The 21,873-nt window shown below is 43.5% G+C and overlaps 1 protein-coding gene across 1 annotated transcript in view; it reads left to right on the top strand.

Annotated features, from left to right (window-relative positions):
* The first annotated feature begins 382 nt into the window (after positions 1 to 382).
* Positions 383 to 21,873, top strand: part of elapor1 (endosome-lysosome associated apoptosis and autophagy regulator 1) — a 121,417-nt gene continuing 99,926 nt past the window's right edge. The window contains exon 1 of the mRNA XM_078546589.1: positions 383 to 645. Within this exon, the coding sequence (XP_078402715.1) occupies positions 523 to 645 (123 nt within the window). The 5' untranslated portion in view covers positions 383 to 522. The remainder of the gene's footprint in view (positions 646 to 21,873) is intronic.

Consider the following 21,873-nt stretch of genomic DNA (forward strand, 5'->3'; position numbering starts at 1 on the left):
TTTAAAGTACAGAACGTCGAATTCTTATTTTAAAGATTTAAAGCATCCAATTGTCATTTCTCTCTCGTCCGCGCCTGTAACACAACATTGGAATGATGTAGGGCAACAGTGTTTTACGCCGTCAGGCGTTTCAAGGTTATTTCCAAAATGAAACATAACTTTGCTGCGTTTGTTGGATGGTGTGGGTCACCAACAGGGAACGTGGTCGGCCTGAACTGTTCTTTCTCTCCGCCTTTATAAGGTGGCGCACCTGTCACTTGTGCTTTGTGTCTCTCTGTGTGTGTGTGTGTGTGTGTGTGGCTCGTCCTCGGTCGCAGGTTTCGGGCATTTCCGTGAGTTTCCGCCGCAAACTGACGAACAGACGTGAGTCGCCGACACCAGTTCATTCCCATCGTGTCCCACACTTTGACAAGTCAGAAGCACGGCGTGGCAACAAGGAGGAAGAGAGAGAGAGAGTCTGGCATCACCAAGCCTCCCTGCATTTTAATTGTCCACTGCATTCATCTCTCAAGCTAACTAGCCATGAAGGGGAACACTTCGTCTTCTCGCTTGTTCTATTGTGTTTTGCTTTTCTCAACAGGTTTTTTATTACTGCCTCGATCAAGCCTGCAGACGCATCGAAAAGATCTTCCAATGTGCAAAGAGGTAAGGTGCTTTCGTTATTGTATTCTAGTTATTCCACATTTTTCTTAATGGTGCATCTAGGGCTCAAAATAAAAAAAAGTATACAATTTCCTCCCAGTATTTAGTATTTTGAATTATTCTGTAAACAAGTATGCATAAGTATCAAGTTGTATATGACTTGTGATGCACAGTTCTGCTACAATATTAGTAACACGTTGATTTTAATAATTTACGCCTTAGGTGTAATGATTATTTTAATTTGTTGTGACAAATCACTTAAATGAGACATTTGACTTGTTTTGTACCATGGATGCAATGTTCCATATTTGTCCATATGGAAGATTTGGTTTTGACTTAACAGCTGTCACAAGCCTTATTAAAGGCCTTTAATAATGACCCATGGAGTTGTAGGTGCTGTAAGCTGCAGGTTTTATTCTCCACATATACTGACGATTGCAAGGTCTTGTTTAACGAAGGTATTTTCCATTATTGCCTCTTAGTTGAAAGCCATAATCCTCAGAAGTGTTTCTTCCAATCAAAAAAGCTTAAGCTTTTTACACTCCTTCGAGTTACATCTCATTCTGTCAACGTGACCTGAAAATATTGTTGGCAAAGCTACCATTTGTTAAAAATTTGCTTATGTGCAGGTAGACGTTGCGTTCTTGAAGGTTCAGTAAAGATTCCTGTTGGCACCTGCTAAAGTCCGTGTATGTCAGTCACAAAGTGCGAGAGCAGTACAAAGTTGATGTAAACCACTAGATGGTGCGTGGAATGCTATGCACAGTAGTAGAACTAGGTTTTATGGTATGAGCTAGACAAGATTGTAAACCTGTGCAAAACTTGTTTCAGAAGTTATTTTTTCTGAAGTGGAAAACACAATCCTGGCTGTTTTCAATATAGCAGAGAGCAACAAAGCTAAGAAATATGAGATTATGAACTATGGCACTTCAGTGAGAAACCAATCATAGCCTTTCCTTCAGGGTAGACAGTTATAATATTTGCTAATTTCTGATTCCATCTATTTGGAAGCAAATTATCTAGAACATATTCAAATGTTGCTTGTTTTTTTGATCAAATATTAGCTCTATTTTAATGTTGAATATTAAAATGTCTGCATTTGGAGCACATTTCCTCATTTGTAGTGCAAAATAACAAGTGTGTACTTATTTCAAAAAAGAGTGAAAACTCAGAGTAAATATCACAAACTTTGCCACAGCCCTAAAAAAGATGTAACACTAAAAAGCCTCGAAGTTGTTTGACAACCCTCCAGTCTGCTTTGCATATTGAACAACAGGTGCATCAGTGTGCTTCACTGTTGATGTAGTGATGCAGGAGACTTGAGCTGTTGTTATATCTGTTTATCATAATTTTCAATCTTGACCGTAGCTTCTGGCAACATTTATGCATGTTAAAATGGCAATGGGGCAACAAAGGCATTTGAATGTTTAACGCTAGATTGCGGTGACATTTATTTAACAGAAAAGGTCAGGGGAGTAACAGTTCTAGGCAAATTCACCCACTGCCTCTCCTTTCACATCATGGGGGAGGGGGATGATGGTTTCCTTTGATGTGATGGATTAAAACAATGGTGAGAATTTGTCCACCTGGTTCCCTGTGGCCTGTGTTCACACAAGAAATTTCTTACAGAGAGCAGAATTCTAGTAATTAGAGCCTAGGCGGCAGAAGACACAATCACTAATAGTGGAATGATGGAAACCTGGGATGTGCAAGTGTCCAGAATTGGAGGAGTGCAGAAACTTCAGAGAGTTGTAGGGGTGGAAGAGGTGACAGAAATAGGGACATGACCACAGAGAGATTGAACACAAAGATGAGAATTGTAAAATTGAAGCAGTGTGGGACAGGGAGCCAATATACATTTGCAAGCGCAGGGGTGAAGGATCAGCGGAACTTGGGCCAGGATTTTACAGCCCTGCCACAGCGTGTCTCTCCCTGGCGGATGCAGTGAGCCATTTAAATCTCCATTCAGTTCGGCAGGGCTATAATATCCTGTTGGGCAGGAGGGGCCATAAAATCCTGGCCTTGGTGTCAGTTTGTATATGGACAAAGAGTTGTGAAGAACTCAAGTTTAATCAAGAATGGTATTTATTGCAACAACTCCCTTCACTTCTAAATGCATCTTGCCTGACATCCTTATATGCTTTTCCTCCAGGAAAATCCTGCATGTCTCTGAGTCAAATATGTTTCAGAACTCACAGGCCCTATGAGTTGCAGGTTAACGTATGGATATTACTGTCCAAAACAAGTAAAGTTGATTTCATTTTTAAAGGCACAACCCAGCAAAGCTAGATACCAAATTTATATGAAAAAATAACACTGAGTGTGCTTCTGGTATGAGGTTTAAAAATGCCATATAATGCTGCAATTTCCTGAACCAGGCATTTCTCCCTATTAGAAATAAGCAACATGTAAATTGTGGGCAGAGATTTGCACACAGCTTCTTCTGCCTATCCATATTTCTTATTGTGTCAATTTGGGCATAAGCAAACCTAAAAGGCAACCCTGAAAAGCAGCCCGAGTGAGTTTTGATTTCCAGAAGTCAATCAAAGATGGGCAAGAAGAGGAAATAAGATGCTAGCTCAGATAAAAGAAGAGAGAAACAAGTATGAGTATGTGTTTGGTTACAGAAAGCATTGTGATTTCCTGAGAACAGGTTCCTCCAGTCCTTCCATAACATTTCCAGAAATGTTCATGTTAATAATATCATTGCACTAGTGTGCACCTGTATGTAGGGTTCATATTCTCCAAAATGAAGAGTGAAACATTATTAACATTGAATTTGCCATTAAATAAAGTCAGTAGACGTGGCTGTATAGAAATACATTTTCCGAGAAAGCTTGTATTATGCAACATTGTTTCTGACTGAACCAAAATAAATTTCATGTGAGAACTACAGAGGCCAAGTTTCAGTGAAAATGCTTCACCTATTCTTATTAATACTTCCCATTTGTGTGTTGACAACTAGAACAGAAGACTCTAGTTAAGATCATCACCATATGGGCAGGCGGTGGTGTAGTGGTAATGTCACCGGCCTAGTAATCCAGAGGCCCAGGTTAATGCTCTGGGGACAGGGGTTTGAATTCAGTTAATAATTCTGGAAATAGAAAGTAATAGTGACCATGAAACCATTGTCGATTGTCATAAGAACCCATCTGTTTCACTAATATCCTTTAGGGAAGGAAATCTGCTGTCCTTACCTGCCTTGGCCTACATGCAATCCAGACCCATAGCAATGTTGTTGACTCTGAAGTGGCCTCTGAAATGGCCTAGCAGGCAACTCAGTTGTAACAAACCACTACAAAGCCTACAAAAAGGAATCAAACCAGATGGATCACCTGGCATCGACCTAGGCACCGGAAACGACAATGGCAAACCCAGCCCTGCTGACCTTGTAAAGTCCTCCTTACTACTACCTGGGGGTTTGTGCCAAAATTGGGAGAGCTGCCCCACAGACTGGTCAAGCAACAGCCTGAAATAGTCATACTCACAGAATCATACCTTACAGACAATGTCCCAGACACCACCATCACCATCAGTGGGACAGGACATACCCACCAGAGGTATACAGTCAGGAAGGAGTTACGCTGGGAGTTCGCAACATTGACTCTGTACCCCATAAGTCTCATGACATCAGGTCAAACATGGGAAAGGAAACCTCCTGCTGATTACCAACTACCATTGCCCCTCAGCTAATGAATCAGTACTCCTCCATGTTGAACACTGCTTGAAGGAAGCACTGGAGGTGGCTAGGGCGCAGAATGGTGGGTGGAGGACTTCCATATTCATCACCAAGAATGACTGGATAGCACCACTACTGACCGAACTAGCCGAGTCCTAAAGGACATAGCTGCTAGACTGGGTCTGCAGTAAGTGGTGAGGGAACCAACAAGAGAGAAAAACATACTTGACCTCATCCTCACCAACCTACCTGCCGCAGATGCATCTGTCCATGACCGTATTGGTAGGAGTGACCACCGCACATTCCTTGTGGAGACGAAGCACCGTTTTCACATTGATGATACCCTCCACCGTATTACGTGGCACTACCACCGTTCTAGATGGGATAGATTTCAAATAGTTCTAGCAGCTCAAGACTGGGCATCCATGAGGCGCTGTGGGCCATCAGCAGCAGTAGAATTGTATACAACCACAATCTGTATCCTTATGGCCCAGCATACCACCCACTCCACCATTCCCATCAAGCCGGAGATCAATCCTGGTTCAATGAAGCTTGTGAGCGGATATGCCAGCAGCAGCTCTATGCATACCTAAAAGTGAGGTGTCAACCTGGTGAAGCTACAACACAGGACTATTTGCATGTCAAACAGCAAAAGCAGCATGTGACAGACAGAGGTAAGCAATCCCACAATCAATGGAACGGATCTCAGCTCTGCAGTCCTGCCACATCCAGTCATGAATGTTGGTGGACAATTAAAAAACTAGCTGGAGGAGGAGGATCCACAAATATCCCCATTCTCAATGATGGGGGGGCCCAGCACATCAGTGCAAAAGGCAAGGCTGAAGCATTTGCAACAATCTTCAGCCAGAAGTGCCGCATGGATGATCCATCTCAGCCTCCTCCTGAGGTCCCCGACATCACAGATTGGTCTTCTGCCAATTCAATTCACTCCACATGATATCAAGAAATGACTGAAGGCACTGAATACTGCAAAGGCTTTGAGCCCTGACAAGATTCCACCAATATACTGAAGACTTGTGCTCCAAAACTAGCTGCGCCCTTAGCCAAGCTATTCCAGTACAGCTACAACACTGGCATTCACCTGGCAATGTGGAGAATTGCCCAGGTATGTCCTGTACACATAGAAAACAGGACTGATCCAATCTGCCCAGTTACTGCCCATCAGTCTAGCCTCAATCATCAGCAAAGTGATGGAAGGGGTCATCGACAGTGCTATCAAGTGGCACCTACTCATCAATAACCTGCTCACTGATGTTCAGTTTGGGTTCCACGAGGGCCTCGCTGCTCCTGACCTCATTACAAAGAACAAAGAAAAGTACAGCACAGGAACAGGCCCTTCGGCCCTCCAAGCCTGCACCGATCATATTGCCCGTCAACTAAAACATTTTGCACTTCCGGGGTCCGTATCCCTCTATTCCTATCCTATTCATGTATTTGTCAAGCTGCCTCTTAAACACCACTATCGTACCTGCTTCCACCACCTCCTCTGGCAGTGAATTCCAGACACTCACCACCCTCTGCGTAAAAAACTTGCCCCGCACATCTCCTCTATAGTTTTCTCCTCTCACCTTAAATCTATGTCCCCTAGTAATTGACTCTTCCATCCTGGGAAAAAGCTTCTGACTATCTACTCTGTCCATGCCATTACAGCCTTAGTCCAAACATAGACAAAAGAGCTGAATTCAAGAGATGAGGCGAAAGTGACTGCTCTTGACATCAAGGCAGCACTTGACCGAGTGTGGCATCAAGGGACCCCACCAAAACTGGAATCAGGGGGAAAACTCTCCACTGGTTGGAGTCATACCTAGCCCAAAGGAAGATGGTTGTGGTTGATGGAGGTCAGTCATCTCAGCTCCAGGACATCACTGCAGGAGTTCCTCAGGGTAGTGTCCTCGGCCCAACCATCTTCAGCTGCATGCTCAATGATCTTCCCTCGATCATAAGGTCAGAAGTGGGGGTGTTTGCTGATGATTGCACAATGTTCAGCACCATTCGCCACTCCTGATACTGAAAAGTGGCAGGTAACATTTGCGCCACATGAGTGTGAGACAATGATCATCTCCAACAAGAGAGAATGCAACCATCGCCCCCCACCCATGACATTCAATGCCATTGCCATTAATGCATCCCCCACTGTGTACATACTGGGGATGCCAATGACCAGAAACTGAACTGGACCAGCCATATTAATACTGTGGCTACAAGTGCAGGTCAGAGGTTGGGAATTGTGCAGAGAGTAACTCCCTTCTGACTCCCCAAAGCCTGTCAACTATCTACATGTCACAAGTTAGGAATTTGATGGAATACTCTCCACTTGCCTGGATAAGTGCAGTTCCAACAACACTCAAGAAGTTCGATACCATTCGGGACAAAGCAACCCGCTTGATTGGCACCCCACCCACTACCTTCAACATTCACTCTGTCCACCACCGACCGACACACAATGGCAGCATCTACAAGATGCACTGCAGGAACTCACCAAGCTTTCTCCGACAGCACCATCCAAACTCACAACCACGACCAGAAGGACAAGGGCAGCAGTTGCATGGGAACACCACTACTTGCAAGTTCCTCTCCAAGTCACACACCATCTTGACTTGGAACTATATTGCCGTTTCTTCACTGTCGCTAGGTAAAAATCTTGGAATTCCCTTCCTAACAGCATTATGGATGCACCTACAAGGTTCAAGAAGGCAGCTCACCACCACCTTCTTAGAGGCAATTAGGGATGGGCAATAAAAAATTCTGGGCTAGCCAGTGATGCCCATGTTCCGTGAAAAGAATTAAAAAAATATGGAACAGAGTAGACTGATTAAATAAAATAATCCAGAATAGAAAATGAATAGAAAAGGCTGCGATGAGCACATTTTAACAGATTCCTTTCACCCTGCCCACTTCCATTTCATCTCCTGAGGAAAGCTTTCCCACAATTCTACAAATTCTCCCAATAGGAATCATGCAGTAGTAACCTGGTGATACTGCCTGTGTCTCTGTGTGTATCTCCCTGCTTGTTGTGGCTCAAATCAAAAACTTGGCTGACTGGGGATTTAACTCCAGCTTCCCAGTCTGTGCCCTCACACCTTGTTGCTGGGGTATCCCATGTATGACGTCTAAGTCTTCTAATCTGGCACCTGAAGGCCCGGAAATGAAATCCTGCTTGTGCTTAAATTTCTATTTCATGGTTTGTCCTGTTTGTATTTTGAGTCCCTGGTGGTTTGGAAAACGGTTTCAGTACTATTACCTCATTAGGTGCAAAATCTTAAATGAGGATTCCAGAATCTGTCAGCATTAGCAACTTGCGATACATGTAAATGAACGGGAAAATGGATTTGAGTTTTACATGTGGTCTCCCAAACTCGAATGGTACATATCTAAACAGCCCATAGAGATGAAAGCTTGGGTGACTTGGCCTCAGTGCTGTATTACAAGCATGGGTTGTACTTTTCCAGATCAGCCTCTATTACTTAACAAACAGGGTAAGCCTCTCCCAAGACCAGTACTACTGTATTAACTTTGTCCACTAGTTTTTGATAGTGAGGATACAATGAACTTAAAACTTGTGGCATGCCATGAAAATCTCCTTTGCAATAGAAATGTACGAATGGAGATTATTAGTGCATCAGTAATTCGCTTCCAAGGTGATTATGCGAAAGAGGTGTTTTACTCGTGAAGTAAACTCCACATTCCAGCTGCTGTGCTGACAAATATATAACAGTGAAAGGGTGTGTATTGTTTGCATTAATATAATATTTAACTTGGAACAAATATTTTTTTAGTTAAACCCAAATGATATTTCAGAATGGAAAGTTCATAAAGGCAATGGAAGAGCTCAAAATAGTTACCAAACTGCATTGTAAAAGAATTTGTTGAAAGTCTGAAATAATGCATGATATAATAATCTGTTGTATTTTCTGAAACTTGTAATCTCCACATGTGTAATTGGGAATGCAACTGAGCCATGCACTGGAAGTTTACAGGGGGAAGCATGTATTCTGCCAAGTCAGAACAGGGTATTTTTGGCTCCGTCAACCACAAAATTTTATGCTCCATTAAAGTCGATGAAGGATAAAACAGGCGACATATATACAACAAGAGTAGCCAATTCATATGTGTCCCTTGCCCAGCAGGTTGCTTAGATTAAAATTACCCTCAAAGTGTCACAGAGTGGAAGGTTGGAGGATCAGAATATGCAGATTATTTTTCTCCAAATGTCACACTTCTGCCAAACCATGACTTTATGTCCTCCATTACTGACGCCTTCATAAATTTTCTGGTCAGCTCACTATAAGATGGTTAGGCATTATTGGAAATGAGAACATGGGAGGGAATTTCATGTACACATTAAACAAAAGAGGAGACAGTCAGGATTTAAGTTGGAACTAGTAACTTATCTGTGGAATTGCTAAGGTCATGGAGCCCTGAAAAATATCCTGTTATTTGAGGCACTTTGGTACTGACCTTGGAATTTGTGTCAGTCTGGTTTGAAGGATGGCAAGTTGCCACCTGCTCCAGGTACTTGGCAGTGAAGGCCAGTCAGCGAGAAAAAAAACTCATAGGTGCAGCATTATGCCAATAACAACCAAAAGACCCACAAATCCACAGTGGATTTTTGCAATCATGAAAATAACTGAGAAAAGGAAGAAAGGAAGATTATGAGGCAAGCTAGGGAAGAATAAACAAGTAATATATTTGCATATTAAGGAACTGAATGACCTGACCCTGCCCTCTCACCACTGGGCAGGTTTGATAAAAAAAAACAGGCCTTATAAAGTTAAAAACAAAAACAGAATTACCTGGAAAAACTCAGCAGGTCTGGCAGCATCGGCGGAGAAGAAAAGAGTTGACGTTTCGAGTCCTCATGACCCTTCAACAGAACTGAGTAAAATTAGGAGAGGGGTGAAATATAAGCTGGTTTAAGGTTGGGCGGGGGGGCGGGGTGGGGTGCGGAGAGAAGTTGTGGGGGGGTGGTGTGGTAGTAGGGACAAGCAAGCAGTGATAGGGGCAGATAATCAAAATTTGTCACAGACAAAGGAACAAAGAGGTGTTAAAGGTGGTGATATTATCTAAACGAATGTGCTAATTAAGAATGGATGGCAGGACACTCAAGGTACAGCTCTAGTGGGGGTGGGGTGGAAAGACTGACAGGGCATTACAGGTATAGATTTAAAAATAATGGAAATAGGTGGGAAAAGAAAAATCTATATAAATTATTGGAAAAATCAAAAGGGATGGGGAAGAAACGGAAAGAGGGTGGGGATGGAGGAGGTAGTTCAAGATCTAAAGTTGTTGAATTCAATATTCAGTCCAGAAGGCTGTAAAGTGCCTAGTCGGAAGATGAGGTGCTGTTCCTCCAGTTTGCGTTGGGCTTCACTGGAACAATGCAGCAAGCCTTTCCAGCATCCGCAGTAGTTTTTTGTTTTTATCTCCTTATAAAGTTAAAACCAGTTTCAGATGGCTGTTTCACAAGAATTTAACTATAGTTTTGAAATCTGACTACGCCAGGACTGAACATAGCAAGTGCAGTTACTGTATACGTAAGACTAAAGTAATTGAATTGATACATCATTGAACAATTGCAATGCGTATTAATATATTAAAAAGTCTGTCCCGAAATCTTTTAAATATTATCTCAATTTAGCTGGTGTGAGGTTTTTATTTCTAGCAAAATAGTACAGATTAATTTGTTGGGTTTGTAACATTGGCAGTTCAAAACCTAGTAAGTATAATTCTCTAGAAGTCATGGAAAGGCACTCAAGTAGCAAACATTAATTTTTGGAGAGGCTAACCCCGACCTTTCACCTGAGTAAATAAATCTCATGCCTTCAGTACATACATCTCCCTTAAGAAAATTTAAATCCACCATTGTTTTGAGTTTGAGTATACAATGATCATTTTGCCAACTAGCTTACTCAACACATTTAACATTTCCCTTCTGTTGTCATCTCCCCATACCACCCTCGCCAAGAGGATGCAGCATCCTCCATTTCTGATCAACCCAAATACATCCATGAGTTATGTTTCATTTCCCTGCCTATGTTTGTGCTGATCTTTCCAAACCTTCCAATTGTTAAGCTGCCGCCAGGTGTGACTTGTTGTTAAGTGCTTACCTTTTGAGGAATGCTCAAAGCTATGTAATTCTGCAAAAATTACCCTTGATTGCCTTTAACAAGTAGGATTCCACCCTACTTACTAACATTTGTCAATCCATTTTTGGAGTATCAGCAGTCATTGCTGAAGCACTAACTGCTGACAAATAAATCTTTCTCCTCAGCTGCTGCATTTTTAAGTCAACAAACATTTATCTTTTCAATAAATTTAGCAAATTGAGGAATAATTGGGCTCCTATCTTCAAATATCTGTTACAAACAAATCTACACTTCAGAAGTACTTCATGGCTATAAAACGCATTGAGATGTCCAGTGGTTGTGAAAGATGCTATGTAATGCAAGTCTTGCTCTTTTTGGATTTGGTTTCCATAATTTGTTCATACTATTTTGACAGAAACAGTTTTTGAATCGTAGGCATTAGTTTTCAGAATTTTTTTTTCCATGTGTAAGAGTAATGATGGTTAGTGATTAAGACATTGCAAAAGTTATTGCTCAGAAATCATTAGAACAAAACCAAAGTAATTGACACTTGTTTTTGCATCTGAATTATTACAAGCAATATTTTCTTTTAATTCTCCACCATATAGGAAAGCATAAAATGTGGTCATTCATATGGATTGTATCCAATTTTTGGGGTCTAAAGTAGACTTAGAGACTTTCCCACATCTAATGACACATGAAGCAGACAAAGCATTTGTTTACGTCTGTTACCATAGCTAGTTTTTGCTGAAACAGGTTGCCAGCCTATCATCAGAGGCTATAGGTTGAGGTGCAGCACTCTCCATCAAGCGTGGCCGACCAGGAGACTTGCTTGCTCTTACCACCTACCATTGGTGTATTGGAATGATTTACAGGTTGATAATCAACCTGTTTGGCTGTGTTATAAATACACCTGCCGTGACCATCAACTCCTGAAGTGGGACTCAAACCCAGAACGTCTTGCTTGGAGGCAGGAACACTACCCGCTGTGCCACAAGACTTCCTGCCTGAAGTAGAGATGGAAAAGGATGGTGCAAAAAATTAATAAGAACATTTTGGTGAGTGTTTTTTTTTCTGTTTTGTTGTAATCTGGGATAATCAAAATGAAATTAGTTTGAATGTTTCAAAATTTGCACAAGTATTTTACAGTGTTCAAAGAGTCAATTGATAAAGTGAACCTTAAATGTGGCTTATTAAGAGCAATGTTTGCGGATAAATGGAACTGTACGTACGAGCTGCAGGAGCAAGTAAACTGAACAATTTATTTGAGATTCTGACCCACACAAACTTTTGCCTTAGTGCTCCTTATCCAATGCACCTTCATTTAAGCTTTTCTCTGCCACCCCCACCCCACCCCCACCCCACCCCACCCCACCCACAGTTTTCACCTCTTGAGAAAAGGATATGCAGCTCCTTCACAAAAATGTGTCAACCTTTTCTTTCTATTGACAATCTTTCTCTAACTTTTATAAAATGTCAATTAAGATAATGCATGTCAATTCTGTCAAAATCAAATTTGCAAAAGTGCTCCCTTTTTGAAGGGAAACAACCAATAGATTCTAAATTCTAAGTAAAACCTCATGTTGTTGGTGTTGACTATACATTCCAGTCCCTCCAGTACCCACCAGCAGCAGTAGGCCTCAAATAAACCGGTGGACATTGCGTGTGCCTGTTCAGTGACAGCTGGGTACAGATATTGCTGTCAAAGAAATTCAGGCAGTCAAGTTGAACCAACACCTTGGCTGCACACTGCCTGGAACTGTGGGTGGCTACCTTGGCCAATCTCAGCAGCAGTCAACGAGGAGGTTCTCCAACTCACTTTCCCCTGCCCTCCATACCAGGTGGCCTAGAATCAGATGTGCAATTCCTCCATTGCGGATCTCCACTTCCACCAGATGGCAGGATTGAATGGCAGGGTGTGTTCGGTTTGGAAGATAATGGGTGATGGAGTGGAGAGTGTACAGGAACTGTCCATAAACGAAACCACTCCACGTAGAGGAGAAAGGCATGGAGGGATTTTCAAGAGATTGCTCTAGTTGTGAGGCATGGGCTCATGGCGGAGGTTTTGTGCCCTTGCACCAATGAGAAATTCCACTTGAATTGAGTAAGCTCGGATGGGATCACTCCATGTAACTCTTTTGAGTTATCAACAGATCGCATGTAACTCTTTCGAGTACATTCACAGTTCTTGGTTTCCGGGAGTGGGACATGAACCCACAACCCTCTGATTCAAAGGCGAGGGTGCTATGAACTGAGCCACAGCTGCCTCCTCAGCACACTTGGTGAATGGCTTTGGCGGCAAGCTGAACTAAGCACCAGATAATCTTTTTCAACCTGTAACCTCAGTTATCTACCGCTTTAAGTAAGGATAATTGATCTCCATTTGACCAATTAGCTCAATAAGCCTGTAAGATCAGGAAGCAAAATGTTATCCTCCTTCAGGGAGTTAAGTTAAGTAGTGACTTTCATTACAATTGGGAAGGAATGTTACAATTCACACATAGTAATCATATGGCAATGAGAGTTTTTGCTCCCTTAAGCAAAGGTAGTCACTTAATAGCAGATCATCTTGCAGGATTTTCTTTTTTTAAAACAGTTGAAGTTGACAGTCTCCCTGAGGAAAAGGAGAGCAATGGTCTTTAGTGTTTCAACAGAATGCCTTGGGAATGAGTTCATGTTTCTCATGGAGTTAGGTTGAACTGTGAGTAGTTTTCTTTCATTATTTGTAATCCTCAAAGTGAGTTTTGAATAGTTAAAACAGAGCTTAAAAAGTAAAGTAATTATTTTTTCCCCAACAATAGCTTATCCACTGAAACTGGGACATAACTTCTCCATATATTTTAGAACAACTTATTTGGGATTTAAATTCCTTTGAGATCTCCTGCTTTAACTCCTGTGGGTGATTGGCAGAATCTCCTGGAAGATGACAGAGGACCAGTTGTACCTCCTTCCTGCACCCTTTACTTGGGTATCTACGTAAGTGTTCCTGGGATGAAGATACAGACACCCAATGTTGAAAGTTCCCATCATCTACAAGTACAGCAGAGGGAAAAGAGCTGTACAGGTTTACAAACCTGGCATGTGTCAGTCATGATTTAGTGGTAGCACTTTTGCCTCCTTAGTCAGAAAGTTGTAGGTTCAAATTTCATTAAAGAAAACTTAAGGCATACTCTTCAGAGACATTTTATTCAAGCCATCGAGAGGCAGAAATTTGATGGGCTGAACTTCCTGCTAATAGTACAATATTCATTTTTGAAGGTGTGCTCAATCAGTCTGTCTCTCAGCAGTCTATCAGGTGTAGCTAGCCACCGCACGTGCTTTCTGTTGTTCATGGGCTCGGTCTTCGGCATAAATAGTGCCATCATTAAGCTGCTATTTTGCATCTGGAACATGTGCAAAATTGTGAAGCACACAGCATGCTAATGCAATTCATGAGATAACACTGGGAACAAACTGTAAGGCACCTGAAGGTTCACGTTTGGAACATGCAACGTCACATGGGTGCCAACAATTGCCTTGACAACTCTGGGGAATTCTAAAAGATATGATGGCTCTTTCAGTCTTCTATGTTAGAATACTGCCAGGTTGAATAAATTAAGCTGCCCTGGCAAAGCAAGCATTGGTGACTTATCTTTTAGATAAGTGCACGCCAAATGAGTTGATTTAGTAAAGGTCACCTGCCACTCCCTGAAATGAGCTTATGACATAAAGGTGGAGAGTTACGACCACTTTCTGTGGCGTAGTGTGTGCTGTGGATCTTGGTTATAAGTGGGGCTACCGCAATCACAGAGCCCCCCGCAAAGCTTCATTCTTGAAACACAATCTCCCGAGAAAGCCTCACAATGTGCCCAGGTCGAGTAGTCCTGGGATATGCTGGCTCTTCTCCGGCGTTGTCTGATTAATTTACAGCTCCCTGTTGATCCTATTCCAGCACATAGATCACGCAAAGTGCGATTCCTAACAGAAGTCCATTGTGTCTGCCTCAGAACCTACCTCAGTAACTGTGTTGAAGCAGAATGTAGGGAAAAGCTTCCTGAATATTTTTTCAACTTCTGCAGTGAGACAGCCCAAAGGGTTCACAAACAAACTTAGTTAAACATTGCCACTTTAACCCAATACTTCCACTTTGTGAACAGGTGCTGGTAAACCACATATTTTAAACAGTGGCTTGCAATCTCAAGGGCAGATGGGAAGCCAGAAGTCATAGAATTTAGGATGGGTGATACAACGCTATTGTGTGCAAATGGTTGCAGTTTTGATGGCGGATGTTTTTTTCTCACCTGAATGGAATTCACGCTGCTGTGCTTGTATAGTGGAATTGCAGTACATTGTAGTACATTGGCTCTGTCAGAAATGTTTGTTTGCACAGCTGCAGAGTTATTTATTCTCACATTTCATGGTCATCAACGTACTTCCGACAACAACTTGCATTTATTGCGGGAACTTATAATGCATTTTAAAATCTTAATTTTTCCTCCAATATAGTCATTTTGCATATTCTAAATAAAACTTTAATTTCTGATAAGATACATCAATTTTGGTAGTGAATAAGGAATTGGTTGGGAGAAAGTTAGCTGGTTAGGGAAGTATATTGGCTGAAGTGCCTGAGAAGCCAGCCTTTAAGGATCATTTTAATTTTTCCTGCTAGACAGAAACTGGATGGTAGTGGATCAGCATCCTGGATACCAAACAGGGTGTAAAATACCTGTTTGATCATCTGCTACCCATTGTCTCCTCAATGTCAATATTACTCTCATAGTATATCCTTGAGTAAACGATTGGATGGGAGGTAAAACAGGTAGCCAATTCTCTACTGCCCATTTTCCAGCCTTGGTAAAAGTAAAAAAAAACTGTGCTTTTAAATGTGAATGATCTAGCCTTTGATTGTGTGTCATGGACTGCAAATAATAGGCAATCTGGTAGCTTGCTGCTGTAATTGATAATACTGTAACTTCTGACCTTGATTGACAGGTGCCAGAAACAGTTGCGTCTGCCCATTCAGCTCGCACTGCATTATCTGGCACACGTGCCATTTCTCCCGCCATTGACTTCATTCATGGTCACCGTCAGCCTGTGCCATTCAGATTTATGGCTGCACGAGTGGTGATATTGTTGGCTCTGCTGCTCTCTCCAGCGCTGGACTGCTCTCTGCAACAATGAAGACAGCTGAGTAGGCTACTGTTCTACAAAGCAGTTCACCATGAAGTTGCTTTTGATATTCTGCCATATATTAAACAAGCATATCTGTACAGTTTCATACCAAATACCATAAGAGACAGGAATAACCTTCCCCCCCAGAAATAACTAACTAAACCACTTTACAAGCATTTAAAATATACATGGACAGGGGGAGGCAAGAACAGATAGTCTAAGGCAAACATGCAGTATGGGAGTTGCATCACCTCTGGACAATGATGCTGCACAGCGATGTCCAGATACTATTCTAAGATTCAAACATCCCTCCGCAGGCTCCTCTTGCCTACAGTCCACTGCTGGTCCACTCACCCCACCGCCCCCTCGCTGGTCCTCTCCTGAGCATTCACGGTCCTCTCTGCAAGAAGTCCTCTAGTATTTTTGCAGCATGTTTCTTCAGATGTCCAATTTAAAATGGGCTTTTTTGCACCTCACAGAAAGACATCTTGCCTCAAAGCGCTGTCACATCATATTGGTGTCAGTGTGTTGGTCTGAGGAGTGCTACAATAGAGAATTCTGAGGAATTCAGTGTTTGGGAGTTGGCACCTAAATGTGGGATGCCACTCACCTTTACATCTCTAGTGAGGACATTGAACCTCAATACAGCTGCAAGGGACCACGCTCCTGATGCTCACTTCGCCAGCCACTTCCCAGCATGCCTGTTGGTTTGAGAGGCTAGCCTTATCCTTCAAACAATACTTCTCTGTGACCCCTTGCAGTCTGCAGCCTGAACTCCAGAGAAGCATCAGAGAACTGAGTTGTGGGGTCAAGGGAATGAGACAGTCTTCCCATGTTGCACATCCATTCTTCTGGGTGCTGCATCCTCACTGCCAGGGTTCCTCGAAATAAAGAGCCTTTCATGAGGGGTCTAGGTTGTCATCATGCCAGTCCAGACTCTGATTGGATTGAGAAGCCCCGAAGCAGGGTAATAACGCCGTGGCTGGGTTTAACAGTCAAGGTGAAGCCCACTCTTAGAATTGGGTTCCTGACCCACTGCTCTCCCAACCGCCCCCTCCAATCCCCAACCCCTGACATTATGACATGCTGTGAGTAGTTTGGTTTCTTTAAAATTCTGCCCAAAGAGATTGGAGCAAGACTGCCATGTATGTGCTGTGGGCATGTTGTGAATTAAATCATTAACATACATATCACATGAAACCTGGTTGCTTATAATATGCTTGGTTAACAGAAAGAATAACTGATTTCTAATAGGTCCAGTGTATCATCTTTGGATAATTTTATAATATTGCCTGGAAGAGATCAGAGAACTAATGAAGGTTTCAACAGTGTAGTGTCAGGTCACATCTCTGTGTCATTGATGTTAATAAGATGAGAGACTGCAAACTGAATTAACTAAAAGCTTTAAGGCATGCTTTTGATTTATTTTCAGTTATAGCGATGCAAAGCAGAACATTCTGAATATGTATGCCCTTTAGTTGAGGCAATAACAATTTTAATACACATAAGCTTGAATGGAGTAATTGTTTGGCCATGTCTATTTGTGTCAAGGTAGCATTCACTAGCTGATATAGAATTCTGAATTGAATCATTAAATAACATTTAGCATTTCTCAGATAACGTTCAGATATTTGAGTACTACAGTCGCTGCTTTCATGCACCTATTAGTAAAACTTGGAGTAGAGAATAATGAGTATTTTTTCTATCAACCCAGCTGCTTGTCCTTAGCTTTCTCCCTTACTCAGAATTAATACATTTTCTGAAATGATAATGAAAATGAGCAAGAACACTCCAAAGAGTTGCCTGGTGCAGATAATTGACAATTTTTGTGAAAGTAAACATGTGCTCTTGGATTTTAGAGGGCCTTTTAGGTTGTAATATTAGCATCTGGCTGAGTTCACATAACAATGGGCGGAATTGTCCCAGATTTGCACTAAGTGCGGTAGTGGGCAGGAAAACGGATATTTTAGCCGCTGGTCACAATGGGGGGATTTTCGCACCGTATCATCCCATTCCCACCTAATTAATTATGCATTCTTGGGAAACATGCTGGGTCATTGGCCTTCTGATTCGCCTGCCCGCTGTCACCGCAGGCCTTCAGTAAACCGGACACCATATTTAAAGTCTGCCCCTGCACAGAGCTAGCACTCTTCAAGGGATAGCTGCTGGGAACTGATGGCTGCCAAAGGGATTTAGCGACGCCCTCCTCGAGTGCCTACTGGACACAGTGGAGGCCCACTGTGATGTCCTCTACCCTCGCTTTGGGCAAAAGACAGCAAGCAAGGTCACCAATTCAGCATGGACAGCGGTGGTCAGTGTCAATGCCCTGCAAAAGAGGACAGGCACCCAGTGCAGGAAAAGGGTGAATGGTCTCCTCTGTTCCACCAGGGTAAGTCACTCTTCTCATCACTCTCACACTCTCAAACCCATTACACATCCACAAGGATCTCACACCTCAAGGAACCACACCACTAGCTCTCTCACACACCCTCACATCTCCATCAGGCTCATATTCTCTCGAGCTCACATCCTTATCCCATCCATGGCTCCGCTCACCATGCAAACGTTACATACAGTGCCATGTGTCCTGCTCACACTCTCTCCATCTATTTTCATACAGGGGAAGTTGGCTCACAACAGCAGGGTCCCAGACTGAAGGTGGGGTGGCCCACATTAGAGCCCTCACTCACTCTAAGGAGCATGCCATCGTACTGACTTGAGGACGTGGACCGTGCCTGCAGTGACGGTGAGGTCGGTGGCGAACACCCACATAAGGATCCTGCATCACATCTTCCCTCTCTCAACACAATTTGCTTTTGACTCTGCTGCCATGCACTAATTATCTCTACTTTGGTTTGCAGGGATCTCTGCCAAGTGACTGACACCCTCAGCGAGTCAGTCCCTCAGCTCCATCCAGGTCCACACCTCCAGCGAAGAGGACACCTCCTCCATTGAAGAGCTGGAAATAAACAACGTGGAAGACCCGTCACTGCGGTGGGATCTAGATCTAGAACAGGCTCTTGTTCACATTCTGGTGGTCACCGCACCTACATGTGTCTGCAGCAGGAGGAGGCAGGTTCAGCCGAGCTCCTCAGCACTTGGGACTGCTGGGGATCAGGGATCTGTGAGGTCCAAATCGGATGACAAGCCCCTGGATTCGGCCTTCAAACTCATCGTGGAGATTCATCAGAAGGCAGGGGATCATCACACAGGGCTGTTGGAAGCCTTCAACAGTGGCACGCAAGTTGGAGGAGTGCGTCCACCTGCCCTCTGTGGTGGCCACATGTGTGCACATGGAGGTCTCCATAAGAAGGATGGCAGACACCCTGGAGACCCTCGTCCAGCACAACACGGAGATGCACTCCATCGTAGTAGCTTTGGGTGAGTACTTGCAATGACAATACAAGAGGGAAACGGGACACCTTGATGTCCCTCCAGGTGCTCCTTCCCCCAAGGAGTCAGGCTGGGGCTTTCACACACCCAAAGGGATGAGGAGCGGCAGCTGGACACCCCTGGATCATCCACTCAGGAATCTGAGGCTGTCCTCTCCTTCTGATCCCCCTTTACCTGTGACCCCCTGAACCTCATCCTTTGTCACCGCAGAGGGAGCAGCTGGCCCACAGGAGGACAGCCAAAGAAAGCTGGGGCCCTTGAGGCCTCGACTGTCTAGAGGACGCATGCCAAAGTCATCAGAGGTAACAGGGCCAACCATTGCACAAGCTGTCTCACAGGACAGCACTTAGAAGAAGTGGAAGGCCTTGAAAAGTTAAGAATTTCTGATCACAAGCGGTTGCATGGGTGAACACATTTTGTCACTTTATAATCTGAAAACATGTTCACTTTTACTGAATAATGTGTAATGTTGTCTTTCAGCTTCATTTACAGGCTTCGCAAGTCTTCCCCCTGAATCCCCCCAGCACTAGCAGTTCAGCTGCATACTGCCAGATCACGTGTGATTCTGGAGGGAGAAGAGTGTGTGTATGTGGCAGAGCCTTTTGGAGCCTTGTGCAAGCACACTCCCGTGCACGTGGAGCATTCATCCATCACACTCATCTCAGTGTTCCGTGCATTTTTAATGCTACCTGCTGGGGCTCTCTTTCAGTTGTCCAACTGAACTGACCTGTGTCTCTGCCCACCCACTGATTGATTGCACTCCCAAGCAACATCTGGGGTTGTTAAGTATGTCTTCAGCTTCCCGTCCATTCCCCTCCCCCAGTCACCTGTGTCCTTTCCCCCAATCACTGTTGATCCCCCCCTGGCATCACCTTCCACCTTCCCATCATCATCTACAACCAGAACCCTTTTCTTTCCAGGATGTCCAGGTGAACGTGCATGTTCCTATCTTCCTGTGAATCCCACCCCCATCAATATTGACCTCCTCAACCTCCTCCCTCCCGCCCCCAGGGTCCGTGTCTGCTTCCGAATCCTCACCAACCACCCCCGCCATTCCTTCTACCGCTACTGTTGCACCCGCACCCTCCCACTCTTCCAGCTCGCCCTGCCCCCTCTCATTCTCACTATTCCCTCCTACCATGCACACCCTCATTAGTCTCCCCAGGAGGCAGCCATCGACTCTACAGACCCCCTCCTTGCATGTTCACCTGGACATCCCGCCCATTATTCCTTCCGCCATCCTTTTTCCTTCCTCCACACTTTCTCCTTCCTCTACCCGGACCCCTCCTCAGATCTCTTACTGGCATCCTCCCTTACATCTTCCTACCTTCCTTCTCCTACTTAGGCCTACCTCCTCAGTTGCCACATTCTGCCCTGTTACACCCTCCTCTCCCGTACTCCCTCCACCTGCATTCCCAACCTCACCCACTCCCCGACACCATCATTTCCCGCCCCCCCCACCTCACCAACTTCATGCCACCCCGGTACATCTTCCCCTCCCAATCAAATCTAGCCCTTCCTTTCCACCCCCTCGACAATCATCTCTAACAGACCATGGCCAAGACACGCATGTCCTGAAGCAGACCCCAGACATCAATGGTAACCTTCCACCTTCTATGAACTGCTTTGTGGGGGAGCCATGTCCATGAGGTTCCACCCACCACGCGATGCACATGTTCCTCCAGGGTCCGGTAGCTGTAGGGCACCAGCATCTTCTAACAGTAAGTCCCGATTTCTGCATGTCACACTTGTCAAGACGTGTTCTGGGTCGGTGTGTTTTCCCACCAACGTGGGCGGTAAATTTGACATGGGGGGGATGATTCTGGCGAGCAGGTCTTATAATTAGATGCAAATGTATTAAAATGATGTTCTCGATGTGCAGCGACAGGAAAGGCGGTCTGCTATTCACAGCTGCAGCGAACGATCGCCAATTTTTGGCTTCGCCTGCCATGACACCCAACGCCAACCGAGACAGAAAATTCCAGCCAATGTAAAGATCAGAAACATTCTTGTTGTATAGAACTTTTATTTGTACTTTTTCAACTTCAGCATTCATAAGATTATGTACATTTCTCTGCCAGACACAGCAAAAACCAGCAGAGTAGAATTGAATTTATGATTCCCTCAGATTAAAATGATTAGCTGAAGAGCTGCAGGTTCGATAAAATGATTTTTCTCTTTCCTGCTAATAACGCTAATGGACTTCAAAGACTGTGACCAATTTGAGATAGTGTAGTTGATTTGAGACCTCAGTGTAGCTACAGAATTGATTTGCAGCCAGTGATACCTGGTTTATATTGCCTGGCTGGAAGAATGTACTTTATCAAACCATTAAAAATTCTGTTGAAGTTTATGAAGTGCTCAAGATGGTTCAATGGACAAACAATAAAATGCCTAACCCAGTCTGAGCTGTCCTCCCTTAATATGTTTAACACCAGCATCTCCTGGGTTCTGATATGAACTTGATGCTGACATCTCAACTTAGACCAATTGTACAAATTTGCACCACTCCTCCAACTTTCTGTTAGTAGTTTGAATGGAAAGAATGTTACGGGAGTGATGTGCCTTAATTCCTTATGCACTCCATGATAGGAAAGGCTTTGCATTGGGGAAAAAAATGTGCAAAATTACCATTTGTGCTCATTTTTCAGTCATGGTAAAATGGAATCTATTATGTAATGATGCAAACGGGGCAGTGGATTGGCACTTTTAACCTTTTGTGTATCATGTAAGCTGTTGTCCATAACCAACTTCTGGATTTAGAAACGATAATAATTATATACCTAAGGTGTGAAATTTCATTTCTACCACTACCATTCACAATCAATATTTTGAAATTTGTATAAAGTTCAATTTTACAATTGGAATTTTATAAACAATGTTCTTAACATGTTAAAAAGA

Source organism: Cetorhinus maximus, chromosome 8 (assembly GCF_964194155.1).
Source record: "Cetorhinus maximus chromosome 8, sCetMax3.hap1.1, whole genome shotgun sequence".
NCBI classification, from domain to species: domain Eukaryota; kingdom Metazoa; phylum Chordata; class Chondrichthyes; order Lamniformes; family Cetorhinidae; genus Cetorhinus; species Cetorhinus maximus.